Source organism: Dermacentor silvarum, chromosome 1, assembly GCF_013339745.2.
Source record: "Dermacentor silvarum isolate Dsil-2018 chromosome 1, BIME_Dsil_1.4, whole genome shotgun sequence".
NCBI lineage: Eukaryota > Metazoa > Arthropoda > Arachnida > Ixodida > Ixodidae > Dermacentor > Dermacentor silvarum.
This window is the reverse complement of record NC_051154.1, coordinates 21,169,642-21,187,272: the sequence shown is the minus strand read 5'-3', so window position 1 is coordinate 21,187,272 and position 17,631 is coordinate 21,169,642. Positions and strand designations below refer to the sequence as shown.

The following is a 17,631-nucleotide window of genomic DNA, read 5'->3' as shown; positions in this document are numbered from 1 at the left end:
TTGTGTAGTGATTAAAAATGCTTTATTGTACAAACACACAAGAAATAAAACAGTCAAATGAAAACAAGCATCTCCTGAAACATGTAAATGCACACACATGTGGTACTGAATTTTTATTGGCACTTTGGGACTTGCACTAGAATTCGAACATGACCATCCAGGAAGGATTACTCGCAAGTGACAGCCAGAGTTGGTAAGAAAGCGAAGGAGCCACTTGGACAATCGGAAACTCAACTGGTGCTGCAGAGTCCAGAGAGAAACTTTGCATAGAAAGTGGGCACATCTCCACACTGGAATGTCACAAATGTGTAAGCTGCGCGTGTTTTGGTGCACACACAAACACTGCCGACTTGGCCAGACTCCTGCCGTCTACGGAAAGGCAAAAAACTGGGCTGGTGCAAGATCGGCCACATGCGTGCTACACGTAATGCCACCAGAGACTGCAAGGGAGTCTCAGAACTACACAAGTTACTTTGAGGAAGATACAACTTTTAAAAAATGTTTTCTGTGTCACCCTTCTCATAGAAATGGAGCAAGTATCAAGCTTCAGAGGGAGAAATACCCCTATGAGAAAATAAGAAAAAAAGTCCAGAGCAAACCACACTTCTTTCCCGAACGTGTTTTAACATGCGAGTCACAAATGGTGTGGTACAAAAGTGTCGACAGCTCTGCTGATGCTGACAACTGTCCCGTCACTAGCAAACGCCACTCTAAACAGAAACCCTGCTCCAGCAAAAGCTACCGGTGCTTTCCAAAGAGTATTAACAAATTAACAGTACCACAAGCAAGCCAATGGCATTCAGGCAATGCCTTCTAAACCATCGTGGCCAAAGCTCTGTTGCATCAGTAGCTTGCTTTCGACATTCTTGTACCACTTGTAACAAAACAAACACAGCAAATATAATGCCCATCAAATAAAATAAAAAAGAAACCAATGCTAAGAGGGTGCACGAAACAAACAACCGTGCAGCCCAGCAATGGAAATGGCTACATGCACAAGCAAGCACCCTGCAATGCGGGCTAGCAGAGGCAGCCACAGCTATTCTGCAAAACAGCACTGCAGTGAACAGCAGGAGGATGAGAGGCTTCCCTAGCGGTGTGTCATATGTATATACAGGCAGACTCGGCTGAGATCAGGCAAACTGTCTAGGCAGGGCTGGCAAAGAAAAGTGGAGCACACTTATTGCACTGCTGGTGAGGAAGCCGTAGGGGCAGCGAGTGTAAAAACAAAGGGGACTGCATCACGGCTGCCCTGCAATAGGCTCGAAAATATCTTTTTCTCCGTCCAATGCTGGACTGTGGGCTTCAGTGCACAGGTGCCAAGCCAGGGAAGTGAGCCACTGCCTTGGAATGATTGGAGGGAGGAAAGGAAACACTGCTGCCTCAATAAGCAGGCAAACCGAGTAGAGGTGAATGATGTCACTAAAATTTGCACTTTTCACTTTAGCCGCCTCAAGAAATTTGGCAATTGGATGGTGCTCAACTGACGGGTTTCTTTTATACATACAAGCGCACGCACACACACGCATGCACACACAAAAAAAAAAATACGGAACGAAACACAGTACAGCAAAGGTAACAAATAACGTGAGGGTGACTGCCCCTGAGTAAAATGTGTGCCACAAACAATTATTGTGCAGCGCAAAGATGCAGACACGTCCCAAATGAAAAGCTAACAGCATTGCAAAACCCTACTTGCAACTGAGACACCCACATTATGTCCATAAGAAACAGAATGCTTGTCGCTATGGTATGTCAAATACTGCAGTACAGTTCAGGTTATCACCCCAAAGAATTATCGACAACACCTTTGTCAAACAATGCATGCAAGAACAATAACTGAACTGAACAACGAATACAAAAAATATGTGGGACAACTGTCCATAACGACTGAATGCATACAGCCCAATAAAAAAAATATAAAGTAATCCATTAAAAGAATGCAACAGCAAAAAAGTAAGCCGCGAAGATTGACTAAGACACGGCAATGTGTGGTGGGAAGTGTAGTGGCATGTGTAAAACGTTGGACACTTGTACCAACAAGAAACAAACACAACAATGCAATGCAGCATGACAAATGTGAGCAATGAGCCTTAAAAACGACTTAGACAAATGAATGGCATTACATAAATACATTTTCAAGGGACAAAATCAAGCTGGACAGAGTCCTGCATGACCAGCACTGCTGCCAAGCGGGGAAAAGCCAAGCTGCTGCAGGGGACAGCGTCATTGAAGGGCAAAGCCTAAGGCAAGCAAGTGCTCAAATGAAGATGCTGGTCTTAAATATGTGCAGTGGGCATGAATGAGAGGGCGACATGGGACCATCTGCCCCCCCTGATGGCTGCCAACATGCAGCAGGCCCATGGTGGAAGATCAAATGAACAGCGTGCAGTGGTACCACAGCTCCTATTAGTTTCAGACACTTTGCTGGCGTACTTTCTCAAGCTTTGAGGGGAGGGGGGGGGGTCACACTCCATCCAGCACATTGGAGCAACGCACACCAACTTCAGCACAACAGGGACCACTAGCATTTGAGCGACAACTGTGGCCAGCCTCTGGCTCGTTTTCAACCTGGCTTTGGCTCCAGGCAAGTCACAAACTCTGGACAAAAAAAAAAAAAATAATTCTTATAGCAAAGGCAACAGCCAGGTTGCAAAAGGAGCCACAGGAAAGGCCTCCAGTATTATGAGACAAACCTAGTAAGCAGCACACTGGGCACATTTCTGGGCAACAACTAAGCCTTGGCATAGGGGATATCCTAGGCAACGCCCAAAATGAGGAGGTCACAGCGCATTTATTCACCGGCTGCCTGGCACCATGGATTGACAACCATGCTTTTTTTTTACCAACACACTTACACACATGCAAAAAAAAAGTGAGAGCACATTCGCACTTTGCTTGATCTTTGCACTGTGAAGCAACCTGGTTGCAGAGCTGTCGGACAGAAACAGCCTTTTTATTCTACAAGGTCAAGCGCAGACACAGATACACGCAAATGAATAAAGAACCTCTTGTATTGCACAAAAAAAGAAGTAGTCCCAATCAGTACTTTCTATCTCAGAACTCAATTTTGGTGAACATAAAATGGGCCAAAAGCAATGTCACACACATTAAAGAGAGGATCAGAAGAAATCCCAAGAGAGCAAACAAGGGGTTTGCAGCTCCGCAACCAAGCATTTCGTCAGCTTTGCAGATATCTCTTGGCAGACTCCAGAGCATGCAAAGACGTCAGCCACACTCAAAAAAGTCCCCGCCGAAGGAAAAAAAAAAAAGTGAGAAAGGAGAAGAACGATGTGGTGCCACTTCTGGTCATCATCCTGGCAGGCAGCATGAATGCATGCTCATTCAGAGCTGTGTCCACCTTCAGATGCGTCACCTCGGCAGATCGGGCATGTGCGGTTATTCTGGAAGAAAATGCAGCAATCGTAAAGCTCAAAGATAACATGAAAAATATTACAAAGATCTTTGGAACAAGGCTCACTTATCTCAGAGGCGAAAACACTCTGTCATGCATACTTGCTCATGAATATCTAACTCAAAGAAGATTTGAGCAAATAAAGACCTATTTGGCCTTTTAAACTTTAAGGAAATACTCGTTTTCTCAGATGGTTCAAGATAGAGAGATGTTTCAGTGAACACACCATGAAACACATTCAACATTAACTTGCTTAAATTCATTTAATAAAATTAGAAACTTTAGAGTATTGCAAGACCATTTATATTGTGAAACCTGTGTAGTTTTGATTGGGGCACACAGTAAGTGTAGGATAACCTTAGCAATTTGTACTTAAAATTCAGAATTTAACTTTTCCTTCTGTGAAAGTCTCAGCATTGTTTTATTGTTTTAAGTTTTCGTGTCCATGTTGTGCACCATTCATTTTCATGGAGCAAGATAGACAGAAGCGGCTAAGTAGACTGATCAGGTGTGGACACTTAATGTGGTGAACTGCACCTTTGTGGCATTAATTGTATGCATGGTTTGGCAGCTTCACTTGCATCCACGCTTACCTCTAGCAGTTGTGAGCAATGAATAAATGTTATCAAGCACCAGCACCATTTCAGAGGCATTTAGCAACTGGTGTGTATGTTGTGCCATGTTGGCAGGCAGTTATCAACCTGTTGATGCTTGGTGCCTTTACTGCTTGGTAGGCTTAAAGGGACACGAAAGAGAAAAATGATTGCTTCTGTTTTAGTAAATCACCCTTCCACAATGCTAAAAACACCGCTATTACACATGAAAGTGCTTGGCAAGCCAGCAAATAGGTAAAACAAAAGATGGGTGGTGACGCTGCCTTGCAGTTCCTGCACCAGCCTTCTGTGAAGTCAGATTTTGATGGCATCTGCTAGGGCCTAGGTAATCATTTAGCGGTAAAGTTAGACTACGTTGTGTTCTGAAGGAGCCAAAGACTGAATGTGGCAAGTTTCGGAAATTTTTACCGAGCCAATGCTGACAAAATGTGAAAAATTACTTTGAAATCCGTGACGTCACACTTGCATGGCAGCGTGCAGGTTTTGGCACCAAATTCAAGAAATGAATCTTTGACCATTTTATCTTCCAATAATCAACCTATCATCACGAAATTACACTTTATCAGCCTAAACTCATTTATTGTTTCACTTTAGTGTCCCTTAAACACAGAACACGAGGCATGTTATGCCAATGCAGGTGACAAGAGACAAAACGTATCTGCTATATGTGAATCAGCATGATCAAAAGTAGCACGGCCATAGTGTATGACCACGAGACCACCACAACAAGTTTTGTTGATGTGACAAGTCTCCTTTTTCACATCCAAAGCCACGTTGCACTTTGCGAATTTATAACTGGTCACATTAAAGGTTAACCTAATTATTTGTTGCGCTCTCTGGGAATTGAGGCTTCATGACGCAATTACTGGGTCGACGGCTATCCGATCATGCCATAAAAACAAGACAAATTTTCTGTCAGCACTTTAACTTCTTTCTAAGAAAGTTTTCCCATGGTAAAAACTGCCCCTTTTAGTGCACAAGAACTTCCTGCAAGCAATAATCATCTTTTGTTGAATTCAACCACAGAATCGCAGTACAGCATGTTTTAGGTTTGCAGTAGCGATAGTCTACTACTAATGCAAATACTACAAATAATGTTTTCTCAAGGGAACAAGAGAAAGCCTAGCCTACATCTTCAATGGAAGAAATTGTGCCAATATAAATGTTGTTGTGGACCAGATATTTTAATAATGGCATATGTTGTGGTTTGTAGGCTATTGCCGACACATTTTCTTTCGATACCCTCCGTCTGCCATTACAAAATTACGAGTCTGATAAGTGCGCATAAATATTACATCTTCAACAAACTTCTAATATGACTGCAGCAGAATTGATAGTTGTGCGAGTTGGTACGTATTTATAGTGAAATATTTAGCGCGCACAATCGACAAGGACACAGTGAAGGTGGACACACGAGCACTTACTCACAACTGTTTATTTTTGGAAACAGACAGAACATCAACGCACCAGCTATCTGCACTGAGCATTGTTACAATTCGCTTTGGGCAACCATGCCCAGAACAAATTCCAACGCATGGGAAATGGCGTGCCTAACTATCTCGCTCGTCAACATGAACAGATGCGTCTGTCGCATGGGTCCGAGGAATGTGCGAAACCTGCCGTGCCGCCTTGCAACAAGCTAACCCCCGCTACGACCACCAAGCCCCGCTACGGCAACCAACCCTCACTACTTCATCTGGTTTGCCCTGATGTGTCCTAACAAGGCCCTCTGCAGTGGGGGCACAATAGAAGGAGAATTTCCGGATGGTGGAGGGTATAAGAAAGCCAGCAAGTTGCCACGTGGAGAACACTTTTTCTTTGCTCTAGCATGCAGGAGCATGCACGCTGAATGTTTCTTGTATGTTTTCTTTGGAGCAAACCGGTCACCCATAACTATGTATTAAACTTGTGTTATTTGTTTTTACGTCGCCTCGTCTTCCCTGCCGGACCCTCTCCGATGATCAACCTGGTTCGAGCTCCAAGCAGACGCTGTTGAAGGTTAACCAAACCCCGGCCCGTAACAGCATGTGCAAAACGAGTCATCAGTATAGTATACAGAATCAGATTACAAAGATTCAAGCAATATTCCAGAATGCAAATTTTTTGTCAGTGATTGCAACTTTTTTTTTCTTTTGTTAGTTGTTAGTTTGTCCAAATTCTTTGCCAGTGTCTGCAACCGATGGTTGCATTCACTGACAAAGAATTTCAACAAACTAAGAACAACTAAACTAACAAAAAAGGTGGCTGACTAATGGAGTAGCACACGAGGAATAAGGATTATGAACAGGGATAAGGTGCCTCAGGAAGGCTGGCCAACGTTTCGATAGGACGACCTATCTTCGTTTTCGCCTTTGACGAAGATAGGTCCTCCTATCGAAATGTTGGCCAGCCTTTCTGAGGCACCTTATCCCTGTTTGTAATCCTTATTCCTCGTAACAAACTAACACGTGATTGCAACCGATGGTTGCAATCCGATCATGCCACACAAACACGTGATTGCAACCGATCGTTGCAATCACGTGTGTTTTCAGATAAAAACAAACACGTGAAATCACAGAGGCGTCCCATATTAAAAGGTTGTGCTGAAAAATGCATCAGTCAACCATCGGTTGCAATCACTAACAAAGAATATGCATTCTTGAATACAGCTTGAACCACTGTAATCCGTTTCTGTATATACTGATGACTCATTGTGCACATGCTCAGTGCAGATAGCTGGTGCACTTATGTTCTTTCTCTTTCCAAAAATAAAAGCTGTGAGTAAGCGCTCGTGTGTCCACCTTCACTGTGTGTCCTTGTCTATTGTGCGCGTTAAATATTTCACTATGAATTCTAATATGACCACAATCACCACAATGATCGCATGCAGTCTTGGCGATTTCACTCTCCCCAAAACTAAAGTAGATATCAAAACAAGTTTAATACAATGAGTTAATTTCTTATCCACCACTTGATAACGGCACAATCAAGCCACTAATAAAGCATAAAAAGGAATGGAATTTGAACAAAACACTGCATTACTCAAACCCAGGCATTGACACATACCACAAAATCAATTTTAATTGCATGTGTTTAGATGCCTTCAAAAATTACTTTTCTGCAGGGTTTCACAAAACATGCACCATTTTTTCATTCACAAAATGCTGTGTAAACCATGTGTTTTACACACCATTCTGGCAATTTTACTAAAACATTTAGTGTTTTAGCTAATTACAACAGTTGCCAGTTGCTAAGTCATCTCTATGTCCTGGGGAGTCTGAGGAAGTGAAAGAGCAATAAATAGGAGAGGAGGCAAAGGTGAAGCCATCCCTTTTTACATGAGTGTACACAACGCAGTGTGAAAAAAGACAAGACGGGATGAGTGCTTGTTCAGTCTTCTACCTTGTCCTTTTTTCCACTCGTACATTCATCATGAATGGAAACCAACAAGCCCATCTTGTTATACTACTGTTATCCCCCTTTACATTAACCTCTCTTTTTCTAAAGCCAAGTACTCCTGTGTGAATAACTTCTGAGGCATTAAAATCATGCGCATTCATCAGCCTCCATCATGGCTTATTTGAAAGGGAACCATAAGTTGGCTGAGGTGGCCATTAAAAAAAAAGGGGAAATGACTGCAAGGAGCTCACAAGATGTTTTCGCTACTTGCGTTCACAAATGTGGATGCAACTTTTTGGCTTCAAAATGCCTTTTTATGCTACCAATTTTTTTCTGTGAGCGCCTGAAGTAGTGTGAAATAATTTGAAAAACAGCACTTGATTTACATGCCTATGTTTTCTTTGGTAGAGAAGAGGTTATATTATTTATGGTCAAATTATAAATAAATGCACAAATACAGGCAGCAATAACTGCTGACGTTTAACATTTCAAAGTTGCTCTGTGGCTTTTGAGAGGTTCCACGAGTGATGGCTCTGTTTACCCCTTACTGCATGAATTTTTATTTTTGAGTGGAAAAATTAGACAAGCCATTGTTAAGAACCGAAAAGCCCAAGTAAACCTAAATTTTCTAAAGGAACGGATAGTTGCGATTTCATGAGCAAAAGTTGCTGTGTATAATATATATGATACACCATGAAGTTACAAGTATATTTTATGACCACGCAAAAAGGAATTCGAATTGCGGAAAACCGTGCAGGAAATATCTAAGCATTTGGAAAAGCTTGAAACTTGGCAGTAAAAAAATGGAGAGTATTTCTCACATCTGGTACATGTTTAAAATTTGATAACGTCATCCTTGATTGCCTAAATGGTAGCCCTAATATGAAGCTTCCTCTTATGTGAATTTTCACTTTGCGTAGTCTTTAGGAGATTGACTCAAGCCAGAAGAATGCCTGCTTCCTCTTCCTCCACAAATTTTGTTGCTCCTGTTGTCAATAGCTCTCGGAACATCGCAGGCCCCAAGCTATGTTTATCACAATACTGCTTCATTTCCATGTTCCGACATTTTCGTGACAATGATCCTGCAAACAGTACAGCTGAACCAACCATAACAATACTGGTTTCAACAATATATCAGATATAACAATGAGCAGCTGCAGCACCATGGATTTGTGTTTATATTAAAATAAACCGCTTACTACAATGTTTCCAAGCCATGTTATTGGTTATACTACCATATTTACTCGCGTAATGAACGCACCACCAACTTTGCTACTGTGAGGTCCCATGATCGAACGGCTGTGCTTAGTTCTTCGGAAAGACTAGGATCTTTTACTCTCACACACGTGTTTAAAGCAAGCACACTTAATCTCAATGCCCGTCCATGGCAAAGCCATGACAAGAGAACACTGGCAGGAAGCATGCGGTTAAGAACAAGCTGCGCATTATCACGATCGCTTGGGACTTGACGGAAGCAGCGACTGCGATAACACTCAGCCTGCTCTTACGGCATGCTTGCCGCTAGTGCTGGCGCAAAGGCAACACACAAGCGCGAGAGAAAGAAAAACAGCAACTGGCTCTCTGCAACAGTACTTATCGCAGTTTACGGACTCTACTCTGATTTCAAGGAGAGCACGCGAACGCGCGATGCGCAGCAGGTCACAGCGCTTGGGACTGTAAAGATAAGTTATCTAATGCATTTTTCAAATAATTACCAGTCCTAGTTTTCAATTTTTGCTGTTTCGAAAAAGTTCCCATAAAATTTACCCCGCATAATAAATGCACCCAACTTTGCTTAGATTTTTTGGCAAAAAAAAAAAGTGTGTTCATTACGCAAGTATATACGGTAACAATTAAATCTGGCAACTAGGCGTGTGTGCTGAAAGGAAAAACAATGCAAGACCCTTGAAAAGAACGAAAAACAAAAATAAAATGCGAGCTGCTGCAACTGCACTGGAAACCTTCACCACACCTGCCTTTATGCCATGCACAATGCACGGCACACCTTAGTTGCATCACTAAGGTCCCTACGTGGCCTCGCACGCATCTCTGCCCTCTACCCCTCTCAAACACGAGTTGGGCGTGCGAGGCACACAGGCGGGTGCGGCGAAGGTACGCAACGTATGCAGCACCAGGATTTTCCAGGATTTCAAGTTCTATTTCCTTTGGGAGCAGACACCCACTAGCCAGGTTTAATTGTTATAGCCAATAATGTGGCATGGAAACATAGTATTAAGCAGTTGATTTTATTATAGAACACATATAAAAGCTCGCTCATTGTTACATTCAAGTATTGTTAAATCTCATAACGCTATAAGTGGGTTCGACTTCTTTCTGTAATTAAAATGTTTCGATATTTGTCCCCTCCGCTTTTTGTCATGCAACCCAGTTGTAACTGCCTGTAAAAACGTTTTCTGCCACCAAATTTATTTTCTAGTGAGGAAACAAATCAGCACCCCTCCACAAAATAACCGATAACCACTCGCATTATTTTAGAGTCCAAAGACTGAAATCAATCACTGTTTAAATGTGCGAGCCACACTGTCTCCATTCAGCAAGCCCGCACAATGCAGCCAATGGAGCTTACGCTTTCAAGCTTTGGGCAACACTTGTCACTGGATGCCAGCATCAGGAAATGTCTGTTATAGCGCACGAGTGTCCAATCGTATACAGCGACAAGTGCACAAAGCCACAGGCTTGCAGCGTTCTGTTAGCATGCTAACAAAACAATCACAACAACAGTGAGGATGGAGTAGCGTTGACAGCTGCATTAGAGAAAGCAGTCATCTTGCTGACGCAGACAGTCATTTGCAGCCCTTTTAGCGGTTTACTGCGGGTTAAGCATCAGCGTTGACTTACCCTGCGGTAACACAACACAGCCCCACACCCCTTCTAGGCAATGTTGACTTGAGAGCAGACAACCGAATGGACATTAATTTTGACTCCTTCAACTTCATTATAATGAGACTTTACTGTATTTTAAGTTGCCAACATTCGGAATTGGAATGTATAAAAATGTTCATTATATCTTGAAAATTAAAAAAAAAAAAGACGCTATAAGCAAACCAAACATTCTTGTAGCTAGCTGCTATGAAAGGGTTTAGTTGTGAAACAGTTAAACCAGCAATGCTCCTTATCAGAGAGAAAAAAAAAAAAGAAATAACAGCCAAAGACTAACCTCTACGGAAGTCTACACCCACTATGCTGGATTTTATATAACTACCTCCAGCAAAAGCTGGTGCTACAGGAGCTCTTGCTTCATATGCTGTTACTGTTTTGTATGCTTATAGGGTGTCACAATGTAGAGGGGTACAACATTACAGACATATTAGAAGCTCAAAAGGAGAAGTTTAAGCACGGAGACTAAAAGTTATGTTGTGACCTGATAAATATTCCCAGCACAGACATCGCAATGCACTGTGTCATGACATACTGCACCCACCTTGAGCCACTTGTCAACGCAGCGGGCATGGAATTCGTGCCCACAAGGAAGCACACGCAGGACCTGTCGGGCCTCAAAGTCGCACATGCATACCACACATGATGTCTGCTCAGATTCGTGCGTCTCAGGGTTGAAGCGGTACGACAGAAGTTGCTCAATCTCTGCACAGAGAACAGTACAACCTATCATCACACGAGAAAGAAATAAACAATTGTTAAGGGTACACTGCATGACTATAGTAAAAAACACCACCAAAGCTGAATGCAGATGCCTTCTTTGCTTTTGAATGCAAAGCTAATGGCTGTTTGGCTATTTCTGTCAAGCCTTTGTTACAATACCTTTATTTTTATAGCTGACAGCTAAACTACACTGCACAATGCCCAATGAATGCCACACCTTGAGATTTAGCTTTTAACACAATGAGAATGATTCAGAACATACCTGCTCTTGGCAAACCACGTGGCTTGGCTTCTCCCAGCCTCTCGGCCAAGCTCAACAGGGCTTCATAGTTCTCAGCTGCTGGCGACTCGGCACTTGCCATTTCAGGTGCATACGCTGGCATTGGGTTGTTGGACAGCATGGCACTAGAACCATCATAAGGCCACCAGCTGCATCAGTGAACATGCACCTCAACAGTATCAGCACAGTTCGGAATGTCTCCAGGGTATGTGCATGCAGCACACCTATGCCCACAAAAGACACAAGGCATGCTAAAAACATTGTCATGGGCTGACAAAGGACATAGAACACCACCACCAAGTATACCAACATTTGAAACTAAAAAATTTTTCACGACATGCAGTGCACATGTGCACAACAGTTGCAAAAGGACACTTACTCCCCTACCCCTCTACTCTGCAATTTTTCTGATCCTTAGCATGGCCTACATGAAAATGTGTCAGCACTGTGCCACACTCTGCTTTCCAAGTAGGTAGACACACTAAGTGACGTCAAGTTCCTGAAAACTCATGCCTCAATGTGTGAACAGCCTGTAATACAGGTGAAGAAAAAAAGCAGTATACACTCACTGTAGTAAGCTGTTTTACCATACTTTCATAGAATGCCCAATGGTAGAAAAATTGCTTGAATATGAAAATAATTTGATGTTAAATTTTTTTTTTTTGCATCCAAAAAGCTATATGTGGGTATATGCAGGCAAGGTGGATCAATTTCTAATGGGAAATTCCACTAATTTACATGGAGAAGTTACCACAACATTCAAGCGAACGCTCAGATTTGTAAAATCCAAATGAGCCAGCGGAAAGCAAAATGCTCTAAATCTAATGCTGGAGAAGCTTCTACAAGCAGCTGATTCTGGAAATGCCATACAATTTCTGTTGAATACATTTTCATTATTAACACATCTGCTACTGAGATCTATTGTGAATAAATGTTTACAAAAGCACAAATACTTCTTCTCTCAACAATGATAAGGGATGCAACAGAAACAAAGGCAAAATTAGTGGTCCGACAGCAAAGCATGAGTGCGTTCCACCACAGGACGATCCCAAGTGACCTGTGGGACCCGAAAACCCAGTCCAAATCAGTGGAATACCAATACCACCACAGGTAAATGTAGTGGCGCTTTTGAGTAAGCGCACATTGATTCAGCGAGTACCATTTTGGCAGCTAGGTGCTACATGGCGAAACAATGTCATTTAGAATTGATGGACGAGATAATCGACAGCACAAAAAGCCCTTTAAATCATTATTTGCCTTTGGAAAGTGGTGCTTACTGTTGCTCTTTTTTTTTTTTTTTTTTTGCAGAACATGCCTTATGTGGAATGCAGAGAAACTGCCAGGTCAGTAACACGTACCATCACAAACCTGAGCAATTTCCTCATTAACTGCAATGCACACAGGACAAAGGAAAACTGCATGTCAGACAGTAGTTGCAGCTAGGACGGTCACTTATAAATTAATACAAACATACTTTCAATAACAATTGTACGAATGCAAAAATACATAACTCCATTTTATGCTACCCTCCTTCACTTTTACAATCGATGTCGAGGCTACGCGCAGTTGAAAGATGGATGAAGTGAAGAGAGTTCAGTACACTCACCGTCAAGTGCACTCTGTAGCGAGTGTCACTAAAATCTTTAGTATGCAAGCCTCAGAATGAGAATGCCAAGCAACACTCAATTTGCCCAAATAAAGTGTATGACTACCACAGAGCAGAAAAACCTGCTCCAGAACAACCAGTGGAAATCATCATATTAAAGTGAGTCAATTCAAGATGATGAGCATCACGGAGTGGGTCAGGGAGTATGAATTGTCATTGAAAAGTGGGCCTCCTCATTTTCCTTTGCACTGTTGCAAATGTGGCTAGCACTAGCATTTTAAAGCACAAGGATCAGTGTTTTTGTGCCGGATGAGCATATGTGTACAAATCCTGTGTTGGAGTTTTAATAATATTGAGTTGAACTTGGTGTGTCATTTTTGTTCTCTGTGTTGCCAGTCTTTCAATAGTTATTTACCATGTTTCAGGCTGGTCATCATAAAAACGGGGCACATCGCCCTGAATCACCATTAGCCAATTAAAAAATGTTTTGCTTGATTTTAAACAGACTAAGAGTTACCAGTAAAAAGATAACAGTCTTCACCACTCGGCAAAACAGAGTTAAAATTAAAGCTGAACTTTCCTTTCTCAATTTCTTATACACAGAAACCACAGCACTAATCGTATAATTTAATGACATCACAAATATAATGGGTCTTGATGCAGTGATGGGCACCATTCTGTTATTGAGGTTGTGGCACTCAGGAAACAAATGAGAAAATTCTACAAAATGACTCAAAACTTACTCTGCAACAAGTGCAATATACTAGACTTAATACTGTAAGCTTCTATTGATTTGACTTCACTCACTGCACAAAATGTCAAATTTGATATGTAAGAGATGTCAATTTTCCAGCAATTATACCACGTGCATGTCAACATTCTGCCTTCATCACAAAGCAAAGGCCACACTTTAAACAATAAATCATGTTTATATCACACCACCAGTAGCATAAGAGGCAGGGACAGGCTACCCACAATAGCATGAGCTAAAATGCATGCACTACAGTGCTTGCACACTCAAGACAACCTACACATATAAATTCTAGGCAGCATGCAAAAGCCAATCCCATGAGTAGGGTCTTTCATTTATAGGTTCTAGGAATGGGGGAGGGGGGATAAAAATCTGGTGTTTCTTTTTTTTTTTTTTAAAGAGAAAAACGGGGAGAAATAAGTTGCGATTTTCCTCGTACCTTTCACAAACAACACGAGCAATGTTCTCCTTTTGGACACAATCAATTTATTCAACCCTTGAAGGGTCACCGCCATACATGTACAGCGGGGATCGAACGTTTGAAAAAACCCGCTGTTCCCGAGTGAAGCACTCCCTAGCGTCACTCCGACATGCTGCAACCTTTTGAGACTTCTAAAAAAGTTGTTGTGCTGCCATTCCTAGACTTCTGCCAGAACCGTTTCTTCACTTAACTCTATTATGGCTGCCGTCGTGGTAGTTTAAGGAGTTTATGCCTAGTTTACTGCCATGTGCTCACGCCCGCACTTGCACTTAACACTTTATATTTGGCATGCTTGCACATGTGTCAAGTTACAGGAGTAGGGAAAACTCATTCCTTATCCGTCAACGCATTACTGTAAGATGCTTGCTGCATGGCTCCCCCGTAAGGGTACAATACTTTGACAGGTGGGCACTTGTAAATTGGCAATAGTGCCATGCGTGCATATTTTTTGCTAATTTTAGGGGTTCAAATTCGGGAAAGTATTTTTTAATTACATGCAGCTCTGCTATTCAAATTCCCAGGATTTTGTTGTAAATGGTAAATTTCATTTTACATCTTCACATTATTTTGTCAGTGTAGAGCACAAACTGATATTTGCCGGTGCAGCTTAGGACACCATAATGAAGAAACCCTGCTTGTCATAGGCTATTTGAATTGTGAAATAATTGTGACGCCACATGTGGAGAAATTTGTTGTGTAGTTGAGTTATCTTTTGGCATAAACAAATGTTTTATGGAAGGGTGATCTAACATTCTAGATTGATTCAATGCTTGACTTCATGTCGCTTTAAAACATGGATTTTGCACCATCTATCGGCAAGCATAAACTTAAAGGACAGTGCAACATACACCAGGTGACTTTAATGGAAACATTTTTTAAATACGATTTAACCAATGTGAGGATGCTTTTTTTTTACTACTTGTTCCCTCAGTGCGGCAGACACTTGGTGGGCAAGTAGCCGTCATATTCCATTTGCCAAGTAACTAAAATTCATTCATTAACTATTCAGTTACTGGTTTCGAGGTCCATGTCGCAATGTCAGTATTGAGCAGGGTTTATGTATTGACAAAAAGTTACACTTTTTTCACTTTGATTCCGGAGCAGGGTGCACAGTCAGCACTGAAAGCACTGCCCACATTATTCTAGATGCTGTCCTGACATAGCACCGCTCACTGCGATGACCTGCTGATGCATCCAATTTGTCACACGCTTGCACTGCAAGCGACGGTAGGTTGTTAAGACACGAGATTCACAAGATGAGATGATAAAAGTTGTGCACAGGCAGTCAACTCAATGTAAAGAAATGAAACGAGGCAGTAAGCATCATGTGGGCAGTGCTTCTCTTAATGTGCCTAGTTTCAGTATCGAAGGGGGAAAAGGCGACTTTTTGTCGACGAATACCTAAACTATGGATGGCGCTTTTAAATTTGCGTAAATTGCTATGGCCTCCAGCGCCACACTCCTCCAATACAGCTATTGCAATGTTGGCATTAAAACCAGTAATTAAAAATTTATGTAACAAATCTTGGTTAATCAACAAAGAGACTGCAACGACTATTCAATTGCCTAGTGTCTGCTGTGCTGAAAGAACAAATAGTGAAGCAAGCACCATCGTATCAGTTAAATCTTATTCCTTGAAAAATCTGTTTCTATTAAAATAGGTTACCCAGTATAATCTGCTGATATAATCGCAGCAACTTCATGTTATGCTAATTTCTGGGTACAGAAATTTTTTACTTTTTCTCTACAACTTGAGCCATGCACATGAAGAATAACCTGGTACTTGCGAGTTCAATTTTTTGCTAAGTGCTAGGTCTAAAACTAATGAGGACAGACAGCATAGATGACAGAGAACTAAACACAATTGGTGTTTTGGATGCGTTTTATCTGCTAGTGTTCATTCACTGTCTATACAGGAAAGCAGAAAAGACTATCTTTGGCTGGATGGCTCAATGAAGATGAAATGAGAGTTGTAAATTAACCCTTTAAGACGCTGTGTACACAATTGTGTACGCCAAGAAAGTGAGTCAACAGCAATAGCATTGATGAAAGTAATGGTACTTAACATGTGTCGCATACATCTTGAAACTGTTCTGACTGGAATCGTGTTGCAAGTTTGAATAACAGGTTCAAAATGTTTTAGCAAAATGAGTGGGAAGGTAGACGGTTGTGTGTACTTGCTCGGTGTGAGTATGTCGTCGTATGTAGTGGGTGTACTCCTCTCATTGTTTTCCAGTGTGTTGCATCAGGCATAATTATCAAGTGCCTGAATGGGTGCTATTCAAGCCAGCGAGACATGAAACAGTTGATGTTCTTCAAGTAATGTTCCTGTGGTGAGTTTTCACATGAAGTCCATGTTCTGTAAACTTGACTAAACTCACTAAAAGATTGAAAATTACTCTATTTTCAGCTGTATGCTTTTCATGATTCTGAATATGCAAGAAATGCAGTGAAAGTAAGTAAGATGAAGATGCATGTAACAGGCTTCTGACACTGCCCTCGAGGAGTTCTGCATGGATTTTTTAAACAGCTTTTACATACCAAAGCAATGCAGATCTTGAGCAGGAAAAAAAAAAAAAAAAAGAAAAAAAAAACGCAATGATATTCTTCCTGAAATAAGTGTATGCTTACGCAATAAAATTATCACTTGTTTCCTTCATCCGTTCAGTTATTCAACTTTCCAACAATTCACACTTTTTATTTAATTTCTGAGAAATCTGAATTAAGCTTTTTTTTAAGTGCCGGCAAAAAGAGCAAAAATGTGTCCACAAAATGACATTTGTTTTTGTTGCCTGTCTGGATAGCAAAATTTTTTGCAGATTTGAAATATATATGACATGGGGGTAAGTAAATTCACAACTTGTGTATGAAAATACACAAAATGTAAAACGAGGAGGCACTGGCAGAAAGTTCCGCCCATCTAACTTCATTCACTGCCATGCCGCCGTATCAAAACTAGTGACGTTATCAGAGCCTGCATTTTCAAAAGCTGCGTTTTCACGACAGGTGTGGTAACACACTACTGGCAGCTGCCGAGTGGACCCAAGAGGGAACTCGCCAGAATGTCAAAATGGATAGGACCAGCCCGGCCTGTTACTGACACTTAGAGCGCCCAAACACGTGGACGAGACAGACTCGTCCTTGGCACTAATTAGAAAAAAAAAAAAATTGGAAGCGAGTAATACTCGTCCACGACACTTAAAGGGTTAACCCACGTAGGCACTAGAATTAAAAAGGGCAGAAGCCATGCTCAGGTACATTACACATACACCATGATCCCACTTATCTATGGCGTGCTTAACAACATGGCGATCAGCAACACGGTGCACTCACAAGAGGTGCAGTAGGAAGCCTGGATGAGGATGTGGCGGTGGCGGAGGAGGCGTGGCAGCCACCAGAGGAGTGCGCCAACGGCGACCAGAGCTGCGTCGTCCGTGAACCAGGCGCCGTGGATGCACCTAAAAAAAACAAGGGTATGTTAAAGT

The 17,631-nt window shown here is 41.8% G+C and overlaps 1 protein-coding gene across 2 annotated transcripts in view; it reads right to left on the bottom strand.

Annotated features, from left to right (window-relative positions):
• Window positions 1-17,631, bottom strand: part of LOC119457790 (RING finger protein 44) — a 143,466-nt gene continuing 125,835 nt past the window's right edge. The window contains exons 8-11 of one of the 2 annotated variants that reach the window (XM_037719519.2): window positions 17,480-17,604; window positions 11,291-11,433; window positions 10,850-11,010; window positions 1-3,404 (exon numbers count right to left, since the gene is read on the bottom strand). In XM_037719519.2, the coding sequence (XP_037575447.1) occupies window positions 3,342-3,404; window positions 10,850-11,010; window positions 11,291-11,433; window positions 17,480-17,604 (492 nt within the window). In that variant the 3' untranslated portion in view covers window positions 1-3,341. Of the gene's footprint in view, window positions 3,405-10,849; window positions 11,011-11,290; window positions 11,458-17,479; window positions 17,605-17,631 lie in introns of both variants that reach the window. The other variant, XM_037719508.2, reaches the window with a different exon arrangement.